A 20,390-nucleotide genomic window follows, 5' to 3' on the forward strand; every position below is an offset into this window, starting at 1 on the left:
ACTCTACAGGGGTCAACCTTTCGGTCTCGGAAATGGCACCACCTACAGACAAAAGGGAGGTGCCAGCAGGTTTGGGGGACCTCGGAAGTTTACAGAACTAGAAAAAAAAAATGAGGAACCCACACTGCTCAATTGAGGCAGTGCAAACTTGGCAGGCATGGTGGTTGCTAGCTCCCTGTTAAGAGAGAAGGGGAACAGAAAATCAGGGGAATGGAATGGAGTCTCCTGGCACAAGACTTTGCTGGCTGGCTGGCTAAAACCCAGTCTCACTTGTCCTTTCTATTTCTGATGTTCAGGACGGGAGTGCCATTCCTTACATAGCCAAAATGGAACCACAAACATTCTGCTTTGAGTTCCACAATGGACAAAAGGAAGGATCCAAATGACAAGCAAATCTCCACGCAGGCCTCATGCACATTCCTTTAACACGGACAAATTCCTTCCAACCTAGCTACCTTCACAGCTTGTCTTGAGAATAAAGGAAGAAGGAAAAAGAGGGACCCTCTCCTAATGTGGACATTAGTCAAAATTGCAAACAAAGGTGTTTCTGCTTGGAGAAATTTGCACCGAATGCCTACAAATTCTAATGACGATTTAAAAAATATGTATCTCAGATTGCAATGGAAAATGCGAATAACTGAATTTAAGAAGTCCATCAATATTGCCTGATGTGGACACCAGTTTGAGCGCAGCAAAAATATTAACTGGGCCAGTAGAGAGCATTATTCTCAGATAAAGTTAACATGACAGGCTAAAACTAACTGGAAGGAAATGTTTATAATGAGTAAAACCCCACAAAAACCTTAAGTTGTTTTGAAATTTCTATTACTTTTTTTTTTTTCAATAACCCAATCAGTTCTACTTTTCTTCAGCAATTTCCAAACGTGTGAAGTATATGCTTCAAGAAGAATCACACACAACACAGAAAATAAAAGAAAAATTGTATTTTCAAAATCATTTTTTCTTAGTTTCCTCTAGATCAAACTTTCTTGCTGTTCATAATTTACAAAGCTCAAAACAGAAATAAGAGTAGTCAAATCAAAGTAGCAACATGAGGCGCCAACCATTTGTTTCAAAACAATGTCAACCATCCTTTTGAAGCTTAAAATAAAAAAAAAATTAAAATAAAAAACCAAGGGAAAAACAACATCTGGAGATTTTTTTTACCAAATCCAGCTTACCAAGCACATCTGGAAACACCCAGTTTCCTTAAAATACACTACACTGAACTTACAGGTGAAAAGGAATGAAAATTCTCTCTGGAAAATTTGTATCTGGAAAATGGGGGAAGAGTCAGAAGGGCAACGAGAGAGCCTGAGCTACAAGACTGTGGACACTTGTGGACCAATAATAACTTCGTTATTGCAAAAAGGTAAAAGAAGTGTAACCTGGAGGGGGAGGATGCATTTTACAGTGGTGAAACTGCACATCTTCGCTTTCCCTCTGCAACCATGATGCACTCAACACTGCTCATGCAGTGTTCCTCTTCTTCACCCTGCAGCCGGCACTCCCAAAATCTGCTCCAGAGGGTCCCCCCAACCCTCTAGAGCAGATTTTTGGGGCATGTGGGAGGCTGCAAGGAGGAGAAAAGGAAGGGGAAGTCCTGTTGCGCAAGCAGGAGGCCTGTCCTCATCGCACAATGACAGGGTTGGAGACGGACATTAGCTCAAGGCCACAGGCACATTAGGAGCACAGTTTACTAGGAAGTGACGGCTTAGCCACATAGTGAAGCAGAGTCACACAGCTCCTGTCTACTCTGGTAGGGCTTGCACAGGAGAACCTCCCAGGGGATGCTAGTTTAAGGTATTTGTTTGGCAGTTGTGCAGAAGATACAACTTCTCAGGTGGAAAGGCTGCATGCAGCTTCCATAACAGCACTGGGAGTTTCAGCCAGCTGAATGCTCTTGCTGCTTGACAGATACTCAATAGCTGCTTGTTATTCACATGCTAACACTGCCTGAACAGCCCCTTGCTGGCCAATGTTCTTCCAGACCAGCTGCTCACAGCGTGGTTAGAATCCAATCCTGCAGCTCTGAGCCATCACAAGACACTCATTGCGCCCGAATGAGGAAAGGGTGAACTGAAACCATGGAAAAATGCGTCCAAGATTCACACTATCCCACATTAAACAGGCAGTTCCCAAACCAAAACAATGCCAGAATTCCATTTATCTTGTATTGCAAAGGGGATGTGGAAGAAGAACAAAGGCCCGCCTTTGTTTGACTGACAGCATTTCCTGATGACTCAATCTTGTGGCTTTTATGTTCATAACAGAAGCTCTTCCTGCACATTGACCTGAGTTCTGTCCCCACTACAAGCCTGGGGTCTGTTCATAGAGAAACACAGAAGGGTTATCCAGGATGGGAGTAGAAAGGCCTTGCAGAACTGGAGAAGTGGGTAAATGTTTTATCGTAAGATCCTATATGCTGAAACACTCGACAGCACTGAAAAGGCACAATTTGGTTCACAGTTAAAAGGGGTGTTTGAAGCACATATGCAAAACCCAGGCGAGTCTAGTGGAAGGGATGCCTGTAATTTCTAATACCACCATAGAAGCACCTGTCTATATGCAGCCACAGAGTCAGATGCATGAACCAGCCAAGCAGGTACAGGTCTTTATCAAGTGATATCAGGTGGAGCAACTCTGTCAAATGGGTCATTATTATTATTGCTGCTCTCCACAAAGGGCAACGATCAGTTGGGAAAGACTCAGGTGATTTGCTCTGCGCATGCAGCCACACGATAAGCATACATTTCCCAACAATGTACTGCTCCTATTCACCTGAAAGCACCTTTAATGGAAGCCAGTGCCATTTCTGAAGAGGCACTAAGCTAGGCAGATTTGGTCCCAACTTATAAGTCAGAGTTAGACATAGAAAAGGACTCTTTTTTCCATTACAGCTGTGGCTCCTGTATAATAAAATTTCCCCAGGGCCTCATAAGTTGTATATAAACAGAGAACAAAGCAGCAGGATAGTAAAGTACAAAGGACAGCAGAGGAGGACTTATTGTCTCAAAATACCATATATTAAAAAAGGGTTCCCTATGGTTTAAAAAGAAGCATTTCCCCCCCAGCAGATAGGTGAAAAAGGTGGAGGCAACTTGCGGCTTTGAACTAAAAGTCATGTCATTTGCTGTTGCTCGATTTGGACAATCAAATGCAGCTGTCTCTTTGCAATGGCGGTATTTAGGTCCCACAGAAACTCCAGCAACTGGCCCTTTAGAAGGTTCTCCATAGGCACAAACTGCAAGACTTGCTGCGGGGAGTCCGAGTCGAGCAGTACACCCATGAGCTTCTTCAGCTGCTGCAGGTATTGGAAAACCGGATCTGGAAGACCTTGGTAGCCAGCGCAAAGCAGTACAGCGCTGGCCCCTAAGAGATGAGATGAGGTTGGGCAAGCAAATGAGATGTGCTGGAAACAACTGTGCAGTATGAAAACTAAGCCAGCAGTGAAGCGCGTAAAACAAGAAAGAATGGGCAGGAGCAAAGCGTCCCCTTCCTGAAGCTCTGGGAACGAACACAAAAGGCACTCCAGGAGCTGCTGCTGGTATTTTGGTTCCCCATCGTGAAGCAACGAACAGCCAAACGTTGAGAGTGATGCAGACTCCAAGCGTTTAACTTCCAAGCCAGATGGGCTGTTGGCATCACAAAGCAATGGGAAGCCTACAGTCAAGCACTTTCTTTGGCCGACGCAACCTTCATTTGGAACCTCCATCAGTTCAGACAATTCAGACAACATCAGTGACTCCGTAAGAACTTTGCAAGATTGGCACTCTTGCTGTGCCAGGCTTCTGAGGGTGCCAAAGCTTGCCCTGCCAATGAAAGATTTCTCAAGAGCTTCATTGAGGCTCTTCAGGACCTCACCATTACAGAAGGGAGAACACTTCACTCTCGGCAACCTCCGCCCCTCCAAGATGTACCATAACTGACATTCCAGGCTGCAAGAAGCTCCTTCCAAGATGCAATTTTTCCCGACGTTACCGAGGGAATGTTCTTCAGCCCATTGATTAAGACAGCCCTTGGCCACTTTCTCCTCCCATGTCAGAGACTCCAGAATCTTCCTCTCATTGTACGTGCAAAAGTATTTGTTCCTCTGCCCGCACCACTTGGAGTTCATGCTACAGCCCGCATGGGGCTTCTTCACAAGCCAGTTATTTCTGGCGATAGGCTTCATCTGGAACCGCTTCAAGAAGAACTCGACGGCGCAATCCCGTAAAGCGTTCAGCCTCGCCTGCTCCACCTCGCCCATGCACTCGAAGAGTCGGAGGTTCTCAGCAATGGTCTCGATTTGGTGCCTGTGGAAGAACGAACAGCACTCTTCGTGGGCTTTAAGGAAAGATTCCGGAATGGAGTGCTGGGGGAAAAGGGCCTTCTCGACCATGTCCGTCCCAAAGTTCTGCATCATCTTGGACAAAAGCAAGTGAATGGCCTCCCTGCCCAAATAGTGAAGGCAGACCACATACACCTCAGAATTCCCAGCTTTACTAGTGGCTGGTTTAAACACGTGAACCTCTTCGAAAGAGCAATTCAGCAGATACAGCAAGCTAACGGAACAATGTTCAAACAGAGTGAACATCTTCAGAACGAAGGAGCCCCCGAGGCCAAGGGTCATTAAAGCAGTGACTGTTTCGCAGTAATGCAAAGAGGAAACCAGGGCTTCTTGCTCGCCTGGATTTCCTTGGCAATCAAAGCTCCCGTCGGATGTGACCAGGTGAACGGTGGCCATGTTGCTGATGAACTGCTGCAGTCCTGTGAGATGCTTGAGCGTCATCACATCCCCCGTGTTCTCAGGGCCAAAATACCACCAGGGCAGAGTGTTTGCGATAAGCCTGTCATCCATAATCATCATAAGGGTATCATTTGCTTCATGGTACGGGTTCAAGGTATTAGCTACCCAATTCCAGTCGCAAGGGATGCGGTGAGACTTGAGGTAATGATTGAGGCTGGCTATGAAGGCGCCAGGAGCCTCACAGAGATGGACAGAGTTGAGTTCTCCATTTTGAAGAGCATCGCTTGGGAGGAGAGGGAAGCTGCCCAGGATCTCATGGAATTTGCACCAAGCTTGGGTACACAACTCAGCATTTACGGCTTGCTTGATGTGAGCAATGATCTTCCCTGCTTTGTTGGTGAAGGATGTGTGCTGATGCCACTCATCTAATTTCTTGTCGCTCAGCTGGTTCTTGACTTCATTCAGGGAATCCTTCAAGGAGGCAAGGGAACTGAACTCTTTGTGATCGCAGCTAAAAGTCTGGTTAGGATCTGGCAGCTGCCATTCATTGTTGGGTGGTTTGATGTATGAGAACTTCTTCCCAAAGAGCTTCTCAATTTCAGCAATGATATCAGAACCAAACTTGTCAAGGGTTGTGGTCTGCTCAGTGTATGCTGCCTTCTTCTGCTTGTTCATTCTCAGACTGAGGCAAACTCTGGAGAAAAGAGGAGAAAACCAAATGAAGGAGGGAAAGTACTCAGGGGGAGATCACTTGCTTTGCATGCAGATGATCCCAGGTTCAATCCCCATAATCTCTGGGTAGGGTTGTGAATGTCTCCTGTCTGAAATTTAGAGGAGTCACTGTCAGTGTCAATATGAACCAGGGGTGAGGAACCTTTTTCTTTTCTTTTTTCAATTTTTTTATTAATTTTCCACATTTACAACAAATATAACATATAAAAGACACAAAACAAAACACATTACAATACAGTGGTACCTCGGGTTACATACGCTTCGGGTTACAGACTCCGCTAACCCAGAAATATTACCTTGGGTTAAGTACTTTGCTTCAGGATGAGAACGGAAATTGTGCTCCGCCGGCACGACGGCAGCAGGAGGCCCCATTAGCTAAAGTGTTGCTTCAGGTTAAGCACAGTTTCAGGTTAAGAACAGACCTCCGGAACGAATTAAGTACTTAACCAGAGGTACCACTGTACTAAAAAGAAAAAAGAAAAAGAAAAACACTTATTACTTCTAAAATCCAAATTAACTTTCATTGTTATCTGACTTCCTCAAATCCCCCCTAACTGAATTTCATTGTGATACCTTTGTGACAGTTCTCCAATATCATCCATTTCTCCAATATCATCCATTTACTATATTCATCTCTTTTCTTATTGGTTTAAATCCATATTGCTATACAACATTCTTATTCTAATCCTAGGCCTATTTGATACTTTCAAGTACCTTCTAATTATCTGTGAGGAAGCTTTTTCAGCTCAAGGACCGCATTGTTTTCTGGGCAAGTTTTAGAGGCCCCCCTGGCCATGGTGGGTAGGACCAGAGGCGGAAGTAGGCAGTGCATCAAAAGTAAACTTTACCTTTGTACTGTAAGCTGGTTTCTACTCTATCCTCCACCCAATACCAGACAATATCAGACAAGGAGGCAATATCAGACTTCAAGACCACATTCCAAGTAAAAAAACCCAGGGTGTGAAGTGAGCGGTGGGGAAAGCTCTGAGGATCAAATAAAGGCGTGGGTGTGGGCGATGCATTTGGCCCCCAAGCCTGAAGCCCCTTACTCCTGGTACAGACAGTGCTGAGCTAGATGGGCATTGTAGAGCAGCTATACGGGAGAGGGTTTTTGAGGGAGGGGGACGTTTAGTAATGGTTGATAAGATCTGCTGACAGGACGTTCCGCTGGTGTGTGATGGGAGTTGTAGCCCAGCAACTAGGGAGCCAGAAAGTCAAGGCATAGTGATAACAGGCTCTATCAATAGCCCATGGACTGCAAGAAGATCAAACCTATCCATTCTTAAGGAAATTAGCCCTGAGTGCTCACTGGAAGGACAGATCCTGAAGCTGAGGCTCCAATACTTTGGCCACCTCATGAGAAGAGAAGACTCCCTGGAAAAGACCCTGATGTTGGGAAAGATGGAGGGCACAAGGAGAAGGGGACGACAGAGACCGAGATGGTTGGACAGTGTTCTCGAAGCCACAAACATGAGTCTGACCAAACTGCGGGAGGCAGTGGAAGACAGGAGTGTCTGGCATGCTCTGGTCCATGGGGTCACGAAGAGTCGGACACGACTAAACGACTAAACAACAACCAATAGTCTAAATCTGCACCCCAGTTTTGGCAAAACGCCCCCTGCATGATTTCTGTGACAAGCACTCAGGGCCCATGTAACTACACGACACAATTCCCAAAGGCAAATGAAGTTTTTTTAAAAAAGCCACTGAAGCAAGAAGTCAGGTATGCATCACATTCCCAAGGAGTACACGCTTCTTGTAATTCCCACGTTAATTTAGCGACAGCAAAGTATGCGTGTACATTCATTAACGCGGACAAGACCTCGACCCCGCCCCTTCCGCTACAACCATGCATTCAAAGAGGATCTCCTTTTGATCCTCAATCAATACCCATGACGAATGAGGGGGGGAAAAAACACCAAACCATTATCCGTGTAATTAAAAGTATTCACCCCCTACGCGGAAAACCAACAGCTGCGCATGCGTGCTTCCCTTGACGGGTGAGGCCGGGAGAACGCTCCTTCAATTTCCGCGCAGGCGCACTTCGAGGCTCTGGTCTCCCTTTCGGGTCCGCCCTGTGAAACCGCCTCTCCTCTCGCCTTTTCCGGACCAGCCGCGCACGCGCAGAACTCTTTCGTCCCACCACCCTGTCGCGAGAGCCCGCCCGGTTTCCCGCGCGGCTTGGGCGGTTTCCACCCACCGGCCAATCGGTGAAGGCATGTGGGGGGCGGGGCGGGAAGGCGGTTTGGGCCGGCGGATGTGACGTCAGCAGCGGCGACCAGAGGCGGAAACTCTAGTGAGGGGGGCGAGGCTGTTGGAGGAGTCCGTTTTAATGAAGAACCTCGCGGGCTTCGTTAAGGCCAACGTAGGTATCGAGGCATAAGCCGCTTTGTAAGGCCTTCCAGAAAAGTAGTATATAAATATTGGAGAGAAATGGCAATAAATTGAATAAATAAGCTTTCATGAGCCATAGCCCACTTTTTATCCCATGCATGAAGTGATTATCCAGCTAGCCTAAAAAGAGCAGTTGGGAATCCGCTGAGGGGATCGGTTCAGCTCTTCCTCTACCCTCTTTACGAATATGAATCGGCACATTGTAATCAACTCCACGTCCGCCACGTTAGGTGACTAACTTGAAGTGCCTGGCAAAGTAGGCTGTGACCCATGGAAGCTTATTGGAGGAATCTGCGCAGGAGCGAAGAAGAGGAGATCTCAAAAGCACGTTCAGGAAATTACAGTGAAGCCCAATTTCATTTTTAAGTAGCAGGACTTATTCAGAGGTAAGAATTCGCCCCTCTCCCTGTACGTTTGTTTTGGGGCAGAGATCCTGACTTTGTCTTAAACTGAAGTTCCCTATTACAAAAAGAAAAAATTCCAGTAGCACCTTAGAGACCAACTAAGTTAGTTATTGGTATGAGCTTTCGTGTGCATGCACACTTCTTCAGATACACTGAAACAGAAGTCACCAGACCCTTCTATATAGTGAGAGGGTGGGAGTGTGGTGGGAATGGGTGATTATGTTAAAACCCTGTTTTGTGTCAAATAATCTGCTTATTATCCTGGTTAGTTAACCAACATTATGCTGGCTTGTGTGCCGCTGGGAATTTTGCTTTAAAACAAGCCTTGTGAGGGAGAGGAATGTGGCGGGGTGTGGGAAGGAATATACCAGCTCAGAATTGGTTTCCAGCTTCATAAACTGGTTTGTGGAATGTACTTCTGAACAAAGCCATTCAATCAAATGCCCCTCAAGAAGAACCGTACAATTCTAAATGCATTAGTACTTAATGTACTGTTTTTAGGGCACCTTGGGAGTCTTTACTTCTCTTTATTTAAACAGTAGCATATATTGTATCTCGATAAACTTTCTAATTTTTAAGGTACCATAAGACTTGTTGATACATGTAAGAATTCATGTTAAATCTTAGTATACTCTTCTCCAAGTGAACAGTTTCTTCAATAGTTTTCAATATGTGTAGCGTTACTGCGTAATATAGGGACGCGGGTGGTTCTGTGGGTTAAACCAAAGAGCCTAGGACTTGCCGATCAGAAGGTCGGCGGTTCAAATCCCCGTGACGGGGATGAGCTCCCGTTGCTCGGTCCCTACTCCTGCCAACCTAGCAGTTCGAAAGCATGTAAAAGTGCAAGTAGATAAATAGGTACCGCTCCGGCGGGAAGGTAAATGGCGTTTCCGTGCACTGCTCTGGTTCGCCAGAATCGGCTTAGTCATGCTGGCCACATGACCTGGAAGCTGTACGCCGGCTCCCTCGGCCAATAAAGCAAGACGAGCGCTGCAACCCCAGAGTCGGTCACGACTGGACCTAATGGTCAGGGGTCCCTTTACCTTTACTATTGCGTAATATATGTGAATTAGCTTTTAGAATGCTTCAGATTTGATATAGATGCTAAATGTTAATTTGCTATTCTTTGCCTATTTTGCCCTCACAAAAAACCCAGTTTGAGAGGGAATAGCTTTTCCAAGGATGCTTGGCTAATAGCAATGAGAGAGAGAAAATACCTGGCTCTAATGTATCACTGAAAAACAGCATAGTACCAATGGAGTATATTCTTATACAGTATGCCCAAAGTAAATTTGGGGTTGGGAGGGCAGGTGTTATTGTTTTGCAAACTCCTAATTCTGCAGTCATCCACTAGTCACATTTGACCTCTATTGCTCCATAACTCTCCTCTGAACCAGACATGTTGACTTTCCTCACTTCATTTTAAAGACTTACAAGGATTCATCACTAATAACTGATTTGCAGCTCATGAGGAATTCAGATTTGCTGTATGTACACTAGTGTTAGTTGCCTGTAAATACTTGCATACATGTGCCATGAACTGTGGTTGTGTTAGTGTAGTGTAGGGCGTGTGTCATGCTTTCTTGCATTATGGCATGAATAAGACAAGGCAAACTGTTCCCACATGCACATGTCAGAAACGAATGGGGCCTTTTGGGTTGTGGTGCCAAGCCTCTGAAATACCCTTTCCCTTTCCATCGGGGGGGGGGGGGGCTATGCCTTATGACCTTTGGAAAGAGGTTGAAAACATTGTTCTCCAAAGCTTTTAATGAAACCGAGCACTGTTCCTTACTCAGACATCGTCGGTTGTTTCTTTCAATTGTTAATTGTTTTAACTGCTCTTACCTTGCTTTTTGTGATTTTATATTGTTAGCGATTTCACTAAGCATCATGATCAAGAGGCAAGATCAAAATACTTCACATCAGGGTTAGGGATCAGCTGTGGCCCTTCCGATGCTATTGGACTGCAACTCCCATCAGCCCCATGGCCAGTGGTTACAGATAAGGGAGGTCTAGACCCAGAACATTTTGACAGCATAGGCTTTCCTCATTCCTGTTTTAGATCAATAACATACATTTGTTGCAACATCGTGAATTAGCCTTGAGCATGATTTTTAAACTGGGTTTCCTGAATCCAATCTTACTGGTGTCCCAACTATATCTTGATGTTGATTCCAGGGCTGATATAGAATTGGTTCCTGTTCAACAAGGAAATTAATTTTAGTTAAAAATAAGCATCCACACCACAAACATGTTGTGCAATCCTATGCTTTTTATTTAGAAGTATGTCACTCTGAACTAATCAGGGCTTACTTTCTAGCAAGTTTGTTGAGGATTGCATTATTAGTTCTCTTAAGCTAAGCTCCCTTCACTGTAAACATGCTTAAAGATGCTCTCCCTCCTCCCCAACTGTGTTTTCTTTGAACTGTTATCCATGTTATAGAAGATGCTCTGTGAGTTTCTACAGCATAAATGACTTTTGACTGTTTACCCTTCATAGCATTGGGTGGGCTTTGGAAATGCTGGGGTCTGATGTGGCTGCTGTTCCCAGAATAGCAACATGCCCTAAGGCAGCAAACAGGTTTCTCTTCGTTTTGAAATGGTTTATAAGCAACAGCTAATTTTGCATGAATGTGATTAAGTGTTAGTAAGGGCAGGTTAACTATCAATGCGTGGGGTTTTTGTCATTTATTTTGGAGCCTTAGGGCAGTAAAGCAAAAAGCTATTTTGCCTCAAGCCACTGTAGTCAGAGAAGACTTAAGTTCTGGAGAATCCTCGTTGTATTGATATTTGTCACTTCAATGCAAATGTCTGCTTTTCATTTTTCATTTTTTCTTTTTTTACATAGTTAGAATTCTATTTTTTACACAAGGTTAGAGAGCTCCCAAGACAGTCTTGTTTGAACATACCATGGGTAAAAGATGCATTAAGGAAGATCTTAAGATTTTGCTTGTTGGTTAAACTTTATGAAATTCTACCCACTGGAGGCCTTATGAACCCTCAGTGGTGCTTTTCTTTTGAAGCAGCTTGCGCAATACACTTTTGCTTTTGAAAAATGTAAGCTGAATCCTGTGCCCATTTATCCACCAGAGTAATTACGTATCTGAGTTCTGAAGTATGGAGGGAATATGCCCCAAAGGCAGCGTGACCTTGAGGTGCTTTCATATTGCTTGTTATATTTTCAGCTCTCCAATAAAGCTTTAGCTCAGTTCTTCAGAACAGCATTTTGATTGCGGTGAGAAATTTGAAAACAAGATGACAGTGTGTCTGAAAAGCATGGTGACAAGTAATCAAACCCCGTTCATTTTACTTTCTCTTCCTTTTATTTTTGTGCACACTTCATTACTTTTAAAAGCATTCCATTTGAAAGGGTGGAAGTAGTCTTCTTTATACGCTATTCGTGAAGTGAATGGGGTGTTGTGCTTCCAGAAGGATGTATGGCTAAAATGTTCAGCATTTGCTTAGAAGATTGTATGCCATATTGAAGAGGGCTAAATATGTATTGGGTAAAAAAAAGGAACTAGAATTTAATTTCATTGATGGCTGAAGAGAAATGGCTCAAAACTAATGTTAGTCCATTCTTATGACTTGCACATTGTTCTTGTTAATTATAGTCAGGTGGTGCCAATGCCAGATAGTGTTCTCCACTACCCACAATAAAGTTATTTGGATTGGTAGATGGAGGAAGGCTGGTATGCCTACAGAAGGTTAGCTGATTAATCTCAGTCTCATATCCTGCCCATGCTGTTGTCTTACCTGAACATAATTATTGTTGCCATGAGAACAAGCTTTTTGGTTCCTGTTGCAGACACTTGTTAATTTTGCGCTTTATCTTCACAAAGTTAGAGTGAAAGTTTATTCCTGTTGTATTTTGTTTTGCTAATGCAGAATAGAACATTACACGTCTGCAAAGATGAAAAGAAAAGTGGCCAAAGCTGTGGGACTTAGACTTAGTCCCAATGAAGAAGCTCAGCTGCTGAAAGAAGAACATGAAAGGAGAAGGAAATTAAGGCTACAGCAGGTGTGTTTGCATTGTTGGGAATGGCCTTCCTTTAGGTCAGGGTTTCCCAAGCTTGGGTCTCCAGACTACAGGTCCCATCATCTTTGACCACTGGTCCTGCTAGCTGGGGATGATGGGAGTTGTAGTCCAACAACAGCTGGAGACCCAAGCTTGGGAAACCCTGCATGAGACAATTGAATCTGCAGGCTTCCACATTTTCATTCTGCATGGGAGCAGACTGATTCTGAGTCTGACAAGCTGTAGCATTTGCCCCAACCTGGGAGCTGCAGAGATTGAAGCGGGTCCTATCTTCAGTTGTATGGCAATTCTTGCCCCCCTCTCTGGTTCCATGGTTGAGAGAAGAGCTGTCCGTTGTGTCACCAAGACACCAGAGCACTTCAGCCACATACACTTTCCCACTCAGGAGCAAAAAAGGGTAGAGAGAACTTGACTACAGTGTTGCTGAGGTTTCAGCTATACAAGGTCAAATTAGCTAGGGATGATAGGAGTTGTAGTCCCAAAACATCTGGAGGGCCGAGTTTGCCTATGCCTGTTCTATTTCCTTGTTGCTGGCCCTTATTTCACAGGTGTCCTATTTGTCAAGAAGCAGATAACGGTCTAGCATAGTAAAGCAAGTGGGATTAAGTAAGATGAGCAAAGAATTCAAGTAGAATAACAATTTAAAAAGAAGTCTACAGTCCTCTACAAAATATAAAATCATCAACAAATATATTTTTTCCTCCAGGTTAGAGAGCAGGAGAAGAATATTGCTTTGCAGATAAGGCGAGATGTTAAGCAGAGAAGAGATGAGCAGCTACATCATTTGGCAGAAGAACTGAAAGCAGAGTGGCAAAGAGCACAAGATGAAAAGATTCATGCCTTGGAAAAGCTTTATCTGTCAAGCTTAAGAGCTATAGGAGAAGGGCATAGACAAGCAAAGGAAAATGTAGGTAAATTATGGATGTGATACTATAGCAACCAAGACTTTCTGCAAATATCTACTCAACTGAAATTAGAAAAGCTGTAATATTTTACTAATATATATGTTATTGTGTACTAATAAAACAAATTGACAGGTGTTACTTTTTTCTTACATCTATATATGTGAAGGAAGACATGGAAATTCAGACTCTATGAATTTATGTGCCACACATTTAAACATGCAAATAGAGCAAAATAAGGCAAATAGTTAAATGTTGGGCAGGTGTAAAATGATGGTAGTACACAGCTGTGCTGCAGAGTTCAGTTTGTCAAGGGGGGTGGCACTACTTAATCTGTTGATAATTGAAGTATGTTAAATCCTAGGATAAGTGGAGCTGTGAAATTGTTCAACTTGTATATTGAAGAGGCAGCTAATGACAAATGAGTGGATTTGAAATTTATAATGATCATTGGAACCTTTGAAAGCGAATGAATGGGGAAATGGTGTGGAACGCTGATATTTACAAAGATGCTCCCATATTGAGAATAAACCTTGCCCTTTTATCGGTGCAAAATATTAATGCCATCAACATTTTGATCATTAAACGTCCACTTAAAGTGAAGCAAGTACTTAACATAGCACCGTCTATGGAGACAAAAAAAAGGTATTTGAGTAAAATTCCAAAACTTTCAATGGAATTAGAAAATTCCATTTTACTCATAAGTTGATACAGTAGCTTTACTCGGGTGGGTCCTGCTTCAATAGCAATGAGTATAGACCCAGTCCTGGGGGAAAGGCAGCCATTAGAGCTAACACTAGCTCCACAGCACATTTTGATGGCAAAATAATTCCTTAGATTGAGCCCCTGCAAACATTTTCTATTAAAAGCTGGCACAAAGACAGGTCATGACATCTGCACAAAAGGGAAGCTTACCTGACGTCTTAGATACACTTTTAAGCTGTTTGAATTAAAATTCTCATGTTAATTTGTTTCTATGACAATCGTTCAACATATACATTTAATTTCAAAGGAACCGGATTTGGAGGCTCTGGCCAAGCTGGCAAAGGAAAGGAAACAAAGAGCAGAAAAGAGGCATAAGGAAGCACTAAAGGAGCAGAAAAATAAAAAAGAGAAGTTGCTAAGGGAGCAAACAAGGTAAATTAATTGTACATAAAATGAACCTTCACTGCTTTAATGTCCCAAAGTCTCTTGCATGTGTGCATATGTAGGGTTGCACCTGGGTTCATGCATTGAAGCTTTCCAGCCCCCTGCACAGCTCAATAATGTCTCTTGAGTTGGGGCTGCAGCAGAAGGCTGAATTGTTGAGGAGGGAGGGCATGGCTTGCTTTAGCACGTGCCTTTCTGCTTACTCGTACTTTTGGCAGAACCTCTCAGTAATTACAGTGGTACCTCAGGTTACATACGCTTCAGGTTACATACGCTTCAGGTTACAGACTCCGCTAACCCAGAAATAGTACCTCAGGTTAAGAACTTTGCTTCAGGATGAGAACAGAAATCGTGCTCTGGCAGCGTGGCGGCAGCAGGAGGCCCCATTAGCTAAAGTGGTGCTTCAGGTTAAGAACAGTTTCAGGTTAAGAACGGACCTCTGGAACAAATTAAGTACTTAACCCGAGGTATCACTGTATTAGGAATTGCATTTTCTGAAGAATATTACAGTTGTTTTTTGGAGGTTTTGTTTTGTTTTGTTTTGCATTTCTGATAGATTTCAACACAAGGAAAAAAAACCCCAAAAGTAATAGGAAAAAGAAAATTACATATTACATATTCTATTACATTAAAAAATATGATCATTGATGGACTTCCCTTCCTCTCCTTCCATGGTTCCTTTTAACTTCCACTTCCTGCGATACATTGTTTGTGCTGTGCAAAGACACTCCTATAGCCCAATCGTATGTGTTTTCATTCTGCATTATGACTTGCTGAATTCACTGAGACTTGCTTGCGTGCAGTTGTGCATAGAATTACCGTCCTAACAGCATTGGATTTCTGTTTTGGTCTAAGGACTGCAGCAGCTGTGCATTTATTTATTGCATTTATTTTCCCCACCTTTTGTCATAGAGCTCAATTGGTGTACGTAGGTCCCCTCCTCCCCATTTTATCCTTGCAAGAACCCTGTGAGATAGGTTAGGCTGAGAGTGAGTGACTGGCCCAAGGTCACACAGTGAGCTTCATGGCTGAGTGAGGACTTGAATCTGGTCTCCTAGGTCTGACACTCTATAATCATTACTGGCTCTTGTCTACAGACTACCCTTCCCCAACCTGTAGCCCTTCAGATGTTTGTGACTACAACTTCCATAAGTTCTATTGGCCATGTTGGTGGGGGTTGTAGCCCCAAACATGTGGTATAGACCAGCCTATTCCTTTTTGTGGGAATAGGAAGGGCAACGTAACAAAGGGAAGCGAGTCAAAATAACCTGCAGGGTGTTGTGGGAAGTTGCATTCTGCTCTCTGGTTCTCGCCCTTTTTAAAAACACTTGTCACTGAGTTGGATAACAGCCTGCTGCCTCTTAGTTTTATTATCCTTGAAATTCAGTATATAGCCAACTAATAAAACTATTGATTATGTCTTAACTATTTGTTTGATTTAGCCATGCACAAAATCTGATTTGAATGTCTTATTTCTTGCTTTCCCCCTTCTAAACAAGGAGAGCAAATGCACGGAAGAATGCGTTGGATGTCGAAAAAGAGAGAGCTGCTAAAATTGCAAGCCTACCACCCCCTCCACCTCCCCCTTTTGAAGTGAGTATTCTTTTCAGAAACTTTAAAAGATGTTGGAGCCTAGCTGATTAAAAGTCTCATCATAGGGACTAATGCATTCCTTTTAAAAAAAAAAAGGTTAATTTTTTATTTTTTAAGTTTAAGAGGCCTAGAAGTTGGTTTATACAAGAGCAACAGATAGCACGTGTTGAATGGCACAAACCCCTACGCTTCCCCCAAGTCTGTTATGGAGGGTCAGGATTGCTCCCAGAACAGCATGCAGTGCAAGGACAGAGGGGAGTGGAGTTGCTCCATCTGGCAATCAGAAATGCTTGTGCTGCCATCAGAAGGGTGCAATGTTGAATTCCTCCCATCGTTCTTCCTGCCTCTGAAAATTACATGCTGGAGTTAATCTCGTGATAGATTTCTCTTTCTGGTTAATATATGTTACCTTTTGAAATTCATTGGTGTAGCATGTCGGCTAAGAGTGTGAACTGTAATGGAGAGCCCACAATTAAATATTGCCTAAACTGTACACGCACTGAGCAATTTTTGGCAGCCATTATTTCTTGGCCTCCACCCATGATCTGCACTGTAGGGATGGCAGCAGTCATTGGCTGGGCAATAGCCGCCTATTACCCACACCCTTGTGAGGGGGATTCATTGATGGAGCTGATCAGTAGATCTGTACAGCACCTTACCCATCTCCCTCCAGGTGAAGGGAGATCAGAGAAGCCCCAGTGCCCTGTTAACCTCCTGGGTGGTTGTACTGTCTCCTCTTACTGAGTGGGTTTTGTAAGGGTCATTGGTATATTGTATGCACAGTGCTTTTAGTTCGTTGAAGAGGTATTTCCTAGGGATGTGTATGTCACCAATGATTTGCCTTGTACTTGAAAAATAATAATTTTAATCTGTTTCCGAATTGCTCTGTGCTCTCTCCGCTTTGATCTGTGTTTTGGGTTCACTATACAGTGGTACCTCGGGTTACATACACTTCAGGTTACAGACTCCGCTAACCCAGAAATAGTACCTTGGGTTAAGAACTTTGCTTCAGGATGAGAACAGAAATCGTGCTCCAGCGGCGCGGCAGCAGCAGGAGGTCCCATTAACTAAAGTGGTGCTTCAGGTTAAGAACAGTTTCAGGTTAAGAACGGACCTCCGGAATGAATTAAATACTTAACCTGAGGTACCACTGTACAGTAATTGGGAATCTAAAAATGCCTATAACATTTTGCCCCTTTAGACCAAAGTGGATGAAATTTTCAGGCACAGGGGATAGGGAATTTGTCTCTTTTTCTTATTGTGAAATAATTAAGAGGTGACCAGGTGGTGTTTCTTTTTACGTGTACACTTAGAAGAACTCTGCCTGGCATGTATTAAATTGGCCTGACAATATGAGGCAAGCTCTGTTTATCGCACCCCCCCCCCCCCAGTAAAACAATGTAGGGTTTTGTTGTTTTTTAAGAAGGTACATGAAGCTTTTAACTAAAAAAAATCCTTCACTGCTGTGTTTTTTATATTGTATTTCTCTATTGTGAACTGCCCTGAGATCTATGGATGAAGGGCGATATACATATTTAATTAATAATACAGTCATACCTCATGTTACGGCTGCTTCAGGTTACGTGTTTTCGGGTTGCGGACTGCAGGAAACCCGGAAGTACCAGAACGGGTTACTTCCAGGTTTCGCTGCATGTGCAGAAGCACTAAATCGTGCTTTGCGCATGTGCAGAAGCACCAAATCACGCCGGCACAGACGTGGCACTTCAGGGTGCGAATGCTGCGGGTTGAGGATGTGCCTCTGTCACGGATTACGTCCACAACCCGAGGTTCTACTGTAATAACAAAAACAATGCAGAGCTCTTCAGTGCTCCACAGACAACATTTTGGATAGCCTTATTTCTGCAAAGCTCATGGGTATAGAGAAGGATGAAGACCATAGGAAAATAGAGAGGTAAACGAAACAGATGTGATACAGTGACAAAGGCTTTGCTGGGATCCATATTTGACCCAGAGTTATTGACATGTTGCTTTGACTTGGGATGGGGAGAACTCCTGAATCACCTATATTTCTCTTCTTATTTGACCTTCCTACAGAGCTATGCACACTCCTAGTATTTATTGTGCAGATCTCTAGCATCGCTGCATTTCCAATTTTTTTTTGGGGGGGGAACCCCCAAACATTAGTATAATAATAATGACACACATATATTCACTCAATCTTATAGCCTCATATATGGGAAAATGTGAAGTTCTTTTGACAGACATGCCTAAATCTCTCACTTTGGTCAGTTTTGGTGGGAGTTTGGAGACATCTGTCTTTAGATGGGTTTTACATTGTTTGTAATGGGTGACCTTGTACTGTTCATGTTCTTGGTTGTTTAGCACAGCCATCCTATTAAAACAAATTTATTCTTCAAACTTTTCAGAATATTGAGTTGAAGAGTGTTTCTACAGTGAAAGTCTGTGATACTGACACTTTTTCGATTACTCGCCATCATCTCTGTGATCTTCACCATCATCTCTGTGAACCATATGTAGATAGAGAAATTAACATAGACCAGGTGACTGATTTTTACTTTGCATGTGGCATAGTAAATACAGCAGTAGCAGTATTCCAGAAGCACTTGCTGAATTTGTGGAAAATTGACAATCAGCATTAAGCATTGGGAAGTACAAATATTTGCCTTTCTGTTGTTCAACAGTTGGAATCCCAGTGTCCTTCTGGATTATAGCCACTTTTTTTCTTGTGGGTATGGAATTCATAAGTAGAATACTTGAAATTAACGTATGTCATTCCTGCAAAAACAAGTATTAAAACTGGAGCTTTTCTTACTGAAAACCTGTAAAAGTTTGAGACTGTTGATGCAGCATTGCCTTATCTACAAAACAAAATGAATACATTTTTTGTGCATGCTGTTTATGTTCTGCTATATCAGGCATAGGCAAACTCTGGCCCTCCAGATGTTTGGGACTACACTTCCCATCATCCCTAGCTAACAGGACCAGTGGTCAGGGATGATGGGAATTGTAGTCCCAAACATCTGGAGGGCCAGAGTTTGCCTCTGCCTGGGCTGTATCATAGAACCTAAATAGCAAGTCCTTAAATAAGCTTGTTTCACCCATTTTTCTTTGTTACTATGCATGTCTGTGGGAAATGGAACTTAACTTCTGCATGAAAGCAGATGCTCTACTGCTGAACTGCAACCCCTTCCCTCATTAAATGAAGTGGAATATTTGACAAAATTCAGGACACACAAAAGGAAGCACCACTTCAACATGGTATGCAACTGGGGGGGGGGAGTGCTGCTTCCATTTGGTTGGCCATTGAACAAACAGGGTCCTGGACTAGATGGGTCTTTGGCCTGATTCAGCAGGCTCTTAAGTTCACATGTTCTCTGCCTCTCATTGTTTCCTTCTTCCCACTATTTTGTGCTTAACTCTAGCAGCAGATTCTCCTTTGATTAAACCAGAAGCAGGGACAGCATGCTCTTATAGCAGGCTCTTATGGGGTCCTTCGGAGGTCCCCAGTATATTCTGCTGCAGTCCTCCCACACTTCACACAATTCACTGAATTATTTTCCATTCTTCAAAGCTGTTACCCTTAGTAGGGCACACAGTTGCTGCTCTGCTAGGCCATGCCACTGAATCACTTGCCAGACTGAACAGTACATTATTTCCTTATAGTTTACTGTCTAATTGAGGTTGAAATCACAGAGACTTGACATATTGTTTGAGGGCCACTCTTGGGTAGTTGGGTGGGGAAGTTAGTCCCAAATGTATTTGGGTTCAGTACCTTTTACCTGGGGACGCGGGTGGCTCTGTGAGTTAAACCACAGAGCCTAGGGCTTGCCGATCAGGAGGTCAGTGGTTCGAATCCCCGCGACAGAGTGAGCTCCCGTTCCTCAGTCCCTGCTCCTGCCAACCTAGCAGTTCGAAAGCACATCAAAGTGCAAGTAGATAAATAGGTACCGCTCTGGCGGGAAGGTAAACGGCGTTTCCGTGCGCTGCTCTGGTTTGCCAGAAGCGGCTTAGTCATGCTGGACACATGACCTGGAAGCTGTACGCTGGCTCCCTCGGCCAATAAAGCGAGATGAGCGCCACAACCCCAGAGTCACAACCCTAATGGTCAGGGGTCCCTTTACCTTTACCTTTTACCTACAAAACTATACTTCTGGGTATAGTCTTTTGAGGCACCGTAGAACTTGTTATTCCTAACTTGTTGCTGGTTGACTCCCAGCCAGATGCTCGGTTACTTGCCAAGGTGGAAGCCAAACGGAAGGAAGGACTGCAAAGCAATGAAGAGAGAGAGAGGAGAGAACAGCAAGAAAAAGCTCGCCTAAGAGGGAAGCATGCCTTGAAGATGGTCCGTCTTGCACGAGTAAGCAAAGCAGAAACATTCTCTCAACATCAGATGAGTAATAATAGCAAATTGGGCACTGTATATTTAATGAATTCAAAGTACAATCACCTAACCTTTGTCCAGAAAG

At 43.5% G+C, this 20,390-nt stretch overlaps 2 protein-coding genes across 5 annotated transcripts in view; one reads left to right on the forward strand and one right to left on the reverse strand.

Moving 5' to 3' along the window:
• Positions 1-929: 929 nt before the first annotated feature.
• Positions 930-6,899, reverse strand: CMTR2 (cap methyltransferase 2). The gene is made up of 2 exons (XM_079973649.1): positions 6,176-6,899; positions 930-5,423 (listed from the first exon to the last, which is right to left on the reverse strand). The coding sequence occupies exon 2, from the start codon at positions 5,402-5,404 to the stop codon at positions 3,122-3,124; it is 2,283 nt and encodes a 760-aa protein (XP_079829775.1). The 5' UTR covers positions 5,405-5,423; positions 6,176-6,899; the 3' UTR covers positions 930-3,121.
• An 827-nt stretch (positions 6,900-7,726) lies between these two features.
• The window catches only part of CEP295 (centrosomal protein 295), a 38,741-nt gene continuing 26,077 nt past the window's right edge, over positions 7,727-20,390 (forward strand). The window contains exons 1-8 of one of the 4 annotated variants that reach the window (XM_079973258.1): positions 7,746-7,826; positions 8,116-8,241; positions 12,148-12,280; positions 13,005-13,205; positions 14,213-14,337; positions 15,849-15,942; positions 18,330-18,464; positions 20,141-20,281. In XM_079973258.1, the coding sequence (XP_079829384.1) occupies positions 12,173-12,280; positions 13,005-13,205; positions 14,213-14,337; positions 15,849-15,942; positions 18,330-18,464; positions 20,141-20,281 (804 nt within the window). In that variant the 5' untranslated portion in view covers positions 7,746-7,826; positions 8,116-8,241; positions 12,148-12,172. Of the gene's footprint in view, positions 8,242-12,147; positions 12,281-13,004; positions 13,206-14,212; positions 14,338-15,848; positions 15,943-18,329; positions 18,465-20,140; positions 20,282-20,390 lie in introns of all 4 variants that reach the window. The other 3 variants (XM_079973257.1, XM_079973260.1, XM_079973259.1) reach the window with 3 other exon arrangements.

This window comes from Podarcis cretensis (genome assembly GCF_951804945.1).
Source record: "Podarcis cretensis genome assembly, chromosome: 4".
NCBI lineage: Eukaryota > Metazoa > Chordata > Lepidosauria > Squamata > Lacertidae > Podarcis > Podarcis cretensis.